Source organism: Bidens hawaiensis, unplaced genomic scaffold (genome assembly GCF_021521415.1).
Source record: "Bidens hawaiensis isolate Kalapana, Puna unplaced genomic scaffold, B.hawaiensis_p1.1 tig00003237_1, whole genome shotgun sequence".
NCBI classification, from domain to species: domain Eukaryota; kingdom Viridiplantae; phylum Streptophyta; class Magnoliopsida; order Asterales; family Asteraceae; genus Bidens; species Bidens hawaiensis.
The window spans coordinates 2,448,463-2,455,787 of NW_027491176.1; the positions used below are offsets into that span (position 1 = coordinate 2,448,463).

At 33.5% G+C, this 7,325-nt stretch overlaps 1 protein-coding gene across 1 annotated transcript; it reads right to left on the reverse strand.

The window, feature by feature from the left end:
- Positions 1–729: 729 nt before the first annotated feature.
- LOC143622642 (pathogenesis-related homeodomain protein-like) lies at positions 730–6,140 on the reverse strand. Its single transcript, XM_077093733.1, has 10 exons — positions 5,713–6,140; positions 5,041–5,206; positions 4,822–4,945; positions 4,603–4,715; positions 3,490–3,840; positions 3,175–3,411; positions 2,312–2,401; positions 1,937–1,987; positions 1,594–1,848; positions 730–1,334 (listed from the first exon to the last, which is right to left on the reverse strand). Exons 1-10 carry the CDS (start codon positions 6,120–6,122, stop codon positions 1,032–1,034), a joined length of 2,100 nt encoding a protein of 699 aa, XP_076949848.1. The 5' UTR covers positions 6,123–6,140; the 3' UTR covers positions 730–1,031.
- Between the last annotated feature and the right edge of the window lie 1,185 nt (positions 6,141–7,325).

The following is a 7,325-nucleotide window of genomic DNA, read 5'->3' on the forward strand; positions in this document are numbered from 1 at the left end:
GACGATCCTGGTAATTATGTATGCACAAATTAAAAGGAATATAAGTTAAATAAGCACAAATGTAGCATCAATCAAATCATCATATTAATTCAGTCATCTCTATCATTAAAGCAAGTTTGTCATCCAATGGAACAATGTGTTTTAATCTTTTGGTGCATCACTTCCTAAGAAAACAACGAAATAATAAGTAGCGTACACACTCTATGGATGGTGATAAGCCGATTGAAGTAACTAAGTTTTCATAGATTTCAAGAATCATGTCCGGATCCTAACATGATTACATAGCAACAACCAAACATATGACCAAAAGATTATGTTCATACATCTATTAATGACACAACTGAAATGTCGTTTATTATGATTTAGTTATCATATCATCAATGACTACTTTTATGTTGTCACTAACAGAACTTTTTACCGACCATGTGTTTTTAGTCGCAATGATTATTATTATTATTATTAGCATTATTTTTTTGTGTCACGAAAGGGTTTATGTTAGTAGAGAATGGGCGAGTTCATGTTTTATTTGAGATTTTTTGCGTCTCAGTTGGTTCTTGTTTGACTCTTATTTATAGGCTTTTATGAAGTCACAACCATTGGAACAACCATATACCGAAACCATCACAGTGGTTCGTTGGTAACTACGATAACCATCATATCCCTTCATTTGTAACTGTCACAGAATGGCCTTTTATACCATACAGCTTACTTAACCACTTCTGATATAGCAATACACTAATACTAGTACTCATGTTTATTTGTGTATTGTGATGTTAATTTGTTTGTGCTAACACAAACCAAAGAAAAAACAAGACCGCAGTTCTGAGTCAACTCGATTTTGATCAGAGTCGATTTCCACAATAATCAGCAACACTCTTTAACACTACTTTCTTCTACGAAAGTACTTATACAACTATATATTAGTTTAATACATCATTTCCCCCCATCCCAACCCAACCGCTAAACAAATTAAAGAAACTCTGTAAGTTATTACAACCAAGGGAGACAATGATGGTGGTGTATATGCAGAATTAAGGCTTCTCCTTGAGGTGTGCAACAGGAACAAAGATGGTGTGACTGTGATCAATAGACGATGCTGCTGGCGTTTTAGCACCCTTTCGGTTTGGTGTTATAAATTGTATTACCTTTTGTAGTTTTTCTAACTTTGTTTTCAAAAGACAAAGTTTCTCCATTTGAGCTTCTGCTGTTCTTGCTTGTTGATCATCATCACCTTCACTTGTACCACCGATCACAACGCAGTTTTCCTTTTTCGTTGTTTCTTTTATTATTTTCAATCTTGAGTTATTTTCTCCAAGATCCACTTTACCATTAACCTTAAAAAGTTATAGACAAATGAATGATGCTATAATATATAGGTGTGTGTGTGTGTATTATATAATGCACCAAACAAGGACGTCTTATAATTTAAAATGTGCAACTTATAATGCTTATTGTGCAATAGTCAATGCAATTATAGTTTAAGGGGGTAAAATAGTATTTTAGGCACAATCATCCACATATATTGCAAGTGCGTGTGCTCGTGGTGTGTGTGTTAATTACGAAAATGCCACCGTATAAGATAACCAGAAGTACCTTGTTAGTTGATGCTGAAAGATGCAACTCTCCAGTCTTGTTTTGTGGTTTTGCAATAACGGTTGCTGACATGGCATTATTTCTCCTACGAAACTTTTTTGTGCGTCTGTCCACTGGTGTATGAATGACATTTACGGGCATATTTTGATCATCATCATTTTCTAATGGAAATTCAACAACAGCTTTGTTCTTAACAGGTTCTGATTCAGATTCTTTTGAAGGGATGTCATTTTGATTTGAAGTATCCTCTCCTGCCTGCATTATTAGTTATTTACAATAAAATTAAACATGATAATATCTTAAAATTCATAACAGAGGTTGAAGATTATGCAAATAAACTCACCTTTTTAGTTTTAAGAGAGAATTGGCGTGCATTTCTGAACCATGTATTCACCTAAAAAATGTCAAATAAAATGCATCATGCATTTGAATGAAACTTAATATATTAATGAAAAAGCTATATTATTTCAATAGTGATCTTATATGTTGAATAAGTGATTTTATGGTTAAGAACATTTTGGGCTACTTTTGAACCATTTGACAATTTGACCCGTTTACTTTAAAGATGTTAACATGAACTTTCCCGTTTGACTCGTTAAGAGATAAAGCATAGCCCGAAACAAACCAATTGCTTGTAAACAAGACGAAACTGTCACCGGGTTCTAAACCTGAAAATAAACTTTCGTATATGTACCAATTGCCCTTGGAAAAGAAATACCTTCTCAGGGTCGAGACCTAACTGTTTAGAAATGTCTTCTTTAATGGCTCGTGATGGGAGTTCATTCTTTGCAAAAACAACGCGAAGCTTCTAATATACAAAAAGAAATAGCATTAAAAAAGTAATAAATAGTTAAATACCAGTAGCATGTAGGCATGTAAACGAATCGAACACTCAGTGAACAGTTCGTGAACAGCAGAAAGATCCTTAATTTGATTAAAGAACGAACATAAACAAAATTTTTTGTTCATTTAGTTAAACAAACGAACATGAAAACATGTCTCATTCATGAATGTTCGATCAATTAAATACGTTTATGTTTGTTCTTTAAGTTTGCTAATATGCTCATTAACTCATTTAAAGTTTTTTGACCTGTTACAGCTTAAGTCTAGTTTTAATAGCTTTTTAGGCCCAACACATTGTTTTTCACATTACTTTTTAACTAGTTTTAGCTCAGTTATGCTTGTTCATCTATGTTCGTCCATTAACGTTTGTGAATACTGAATAGTTCGTTTATACTGTTAACAAACAAACATAAACGAACACGAACATGTTCATGCTCTGTTTGTGTTTGTTCAATTCGTTTATAATCCTAGTTTCGACCCATTACCTTATAAATGGGAATGTTCTTTCTCCAAAATGTCAAATGGATAAAGTCAAATACTTAACTAAAAACAAAACAGGTTAAAAGTCATCCGTTTCGTAGTAAAACGAATAAAATCTCTTATCATGGTATCATTTTTATAACCAAATTTTACAAACTAATTACTTAATAACTTCAAAAAACATCCTTTGACCCATTGTTGACCCTGCCCAACCCGTTAACTATGCCACCTCAGAAGGAAAGAAAGAAAATGAAGTACCTCCACAGCTTCAGCTGGAATCCTCAAACACGATCGTTTATTATCATTGCATGATAAGTTCGGGTCAGCCCGGTCCACTTCAGCAGTATCTTTTACACTTGTTTCCTCAGTTTCACAAAGAGCCATTAGAGTACTGGCTGCATCAGACTCTTTTTCTCTTCGTTTTCTGTTAGTGGGCCCCCAATCTTCATCTTCGCTTACTTGTTCATTTGCAAGTGCATCTTTCCCGAACATTTCCTACATAATAATATATAACAAACGGTAAGTACATATTTTTCCAACTTCAAAGAAAAATAACATATATTTTGTACTCACATCATAAAGTTTCCTATAATCAACTGACCGACGTTGTCTGCGACCGCTCACAAATTCACAATCGGTAACAGAACCCGAACCAGATGTGCTTTCGAGGCCAGTATTTCTAATTATCTTGCAAGATTCATCACCATCAAGAACTTCATCTAGTGACAGCAAACTGTAGTTACTGTTGGCATCATCATTATCATCATCAGAAGATTTGTCAGCAGAGCAAACTCTGCTAACATCATCATTATCAATTCTGTCTGGATCATAATCATCATCGCCTGAATCATCTGAAGGCCATTCTTCTTGATTGAGTATAGCATCCACATCATCAGGTAATGCAGCTTCAACACTAAAGACATCCTGTCCAAACATCATTAAACTTAAGACCTTTTTTTCATAATTGATGAGATTATAGTGCTTTAAAAAACATAGAATCATATCTATAAAAGAAAGCTCCACAAATGGTCCCTGTGGTTTGACCATTTCGCTGTGTTCCGGAGTTCATTATTGATGGAAAAAAATGAAATGGATGGAAAGAAAAAAAATTGTTGTGTTCCAGAGGTTTTTTTTAAAGAAAGAAAAGAAAGAAAATTAGAGAAAATTGTATTCCTGGGATTCATTAAACAAAAGAAAATAAAAAGGATGGAAAGAAAATAAGGAGAAATAAAGAGTAAGTTGGATGGAAATGTTTTCTTTCCAATTTGGAAAGAAAGAAAGAAAAGAGAAAAGGGGAAAGAAAATTAAAAGAAAAATGTTCCTTTCTTTTATTTTCTCTTATTTAATTGAACTCGGGAATACTAGTCCTCACTGTTAATCCCGGTTAGTTTTAAACGAAAAAATGATGTCATGTGCCATTCATGTTCAAACTCCAGAGCTACTGGTGTCGACTTCATCACCTTCGATTTTTAAACCGAACCTTTGATTTTATTAGGTGTCAAATAAAATGGGATTAACCATTAAACCCCACGAGAAAGACTATTTAATTAAGGTATCACAAATGTTTGGACTAACCTTGCAATTTTCAAAATATGGAGACCAAACTTGCAATTTGGTCAACCACATAGACCATTTGTGCAATTTTCTTTATATGTAATTTGTGAATTTTAAAATAGAAAGTAAAACCTGCCAATTTGTGTCATGAGGATATCTTGTTCCAAGGTGTGCATTCATGGAGTCGATGATTTCAGTCTTGCAAATGCAATATTTACAAAACCAACCTTGGTCTCCTGGTGGGACTGATTAAGAATACAAATAACATTTCAGTTTAAGTTTCAACAAAAAGAATCAAAATTTGATTACTTGCATAAACTGGATATATGATAAGATTCAAAAAAAGCTTACTGTTTTCAGTTAAAAGTGGAGGGTCGATGCACATTTGATGAAACGCGCAATTGCAAGTCCCGTCACACAGTATAATGTCATTATCAACATATGCTTCCCTAAGTTTACACTTAGCACAATGTATCTAAATAGAATAAACAAAAAACCAAATTTTTATTATAGTTGTTTTATACGGCAATAGGGACTTGTAATTAACTGTAGTGGGAACTGGATACATACGTTATCATGATGCACAGATCCATCTGGAGCTATTACAGATTCATCTATGCGTCCATCTGAGCTAAGTAAATCCAGCTGGCGTAAGGCGTCACGGAGTCCAAGTTTACATTTCAGTATCTGCTTCTTGGCTCTTTGAAGTTCTCTTTCTGGCTTAATTTTTTCTCGGCTGAATATAGTAACAAAAGTTAGCATGCAACAGTAAGATAATCCCGAATTAAAGATATAACATATAACAATGGCCTTATAACTTAACAAGCTACATCACCAAATGTGTGTACTCTGTACTTGGTAAATGCAAATACAGATAAGTGATAGAGAAATCTAGAACTCTTTTAACAAAGAATTACTTCTTATTGCACCAATATAGTACGACATTAGTTTTTAAAAATACATTTAATTGCAATATATAAGATCCAAGTGACAATATGTATTTAAGTTGTTATAAAAGTATCATAGTAGCAGGTGATTTACATTTTAAAGATGAATAATCCTCATATGTTCATGCTTTGTGCGACATTTACTTATCTTGGGAGAATGGAGTAAAGTTATCCTCACACTTAATTTCATAACTTAACAAGTATGCACTTTTACTCTTAAAGCAAGAAATCTTCATATTATAGCATGACATGGGTATCAGATTTAGTGAAAGAAAGAAGTAAAAATGGTGAGTACCTTTGACCTTTCCAGCCTTCAGTTGAGTAAGCATCTAGAAGGTTCTGTTCAATTTTCATTCTGATGAGAAGGTACCTCGTTCGCCTTTGCAACTTGGCAGCTTCATCAACCTCGACTTTTTCGTTTGTTCTTTTTCTCTTTCGACCCCTCTTACGCTTCTCAGAAGTGAAATCCCCCTTCTGATTTTGGCAATTCACTAAAGACGGATTACCCGAGAAATGGTCAAAGTCTTTGTTTTTACTGTTGGTTAAAATGTCCATATACTTTTTCTTAGATATTTGAGATGTTCGTCTGTTCCCATGAGATTTTAGTTTTCTTGATCTCTTTGTACACGATTTCCTTGTGATGCTCGTTGACTGCAGCGATTTACCAATATTATTCTGCGCCTCTTCCATCCCTGATTCAGTCATGTTTGTTTATCTATCCATCAAACTAAGAAACAAAAAAAATAAGTTAGTCAAATGCAAAGTAATCACTCTGAAATAAATATACAAACTCAACTCAATCGGCATGACATTAAGAGTTCCATTGATAACAACAAATAACAAATATTAGATTATAATCCCAAAATTTAAGAAAAATATTGACTTTCACGAGGCTTATTAAAACACAAATATAAAGATAAATCATATACCATACAAACCAATGTGATCTTGTTCAAAATCTGAATCACAAATCCACATGGTATTACCATAGTTCTGAAAGGTGCAAGGGTGAGCCTTAAGCCTAAGCGCAAGTGCCCAAGATAAGCACTACACATAGCATAAAGATACAACTTTTTAGGGTTTAAGCCACGTTTTATGCTTTTTAAGAATATTTAGGATGATTCCGTGCCATTTTTGGATGTTTTAGACCAATTTGTCAACAATTTGGAGAAATTTACCAGAATTTTCAACAGTTGCCAGAATCTCACCAAAATCTGAGCAAAATCTAGCTAAAATCTTGCCCGAAGGTCATCGGATCGCATAGATATAACATATTGTATTACAAAAAAAACGAAACCCTAGACAACGATCAAAGCCAGTAAACTGAACTAAACCCTAACTTGAACTTAAAAGTCTTATACTAGTGATGAATCACAATCAATCATAAGTTACATTCACACATTGTTGTTGCCAAGCAAGAGTGAGCCAATTTTCGGTGTGTTCCATAAGGTAGTAGGAAAACACCACAGTATTGCATCCATCCATCCATCCATCAATTCAATTAATAATAATAATAATAATAATAATAATACATTATTACAGTAACCTAACTAACAGCAAAATTAGGGATCAACAACTAGAAAACAGAAAAAAAGTAGCTAGCTAGGGCATATAATAAATAAACTTCAATTAACAAAACCTAATAATAATAATAACAACAACAATTAATTGGTAAGAAGCACGTGATGATCTAATTCAATAATCAGAAACATGAATCTGTAATTTACAAGCGATAATTAAATAAAAAGTTGGATAAACATCCTGATTGATTGATTACAACGGTGATATGGAGTACGCAAATGCACTTGAATACGAGCACATCGCAAATGGAGTGAATTTGAAACTGGAAGTGAGATTTGTGATTGATTGTGAATTTAGGTCAGTTAACTTCCACGGTTGAGCTAACGG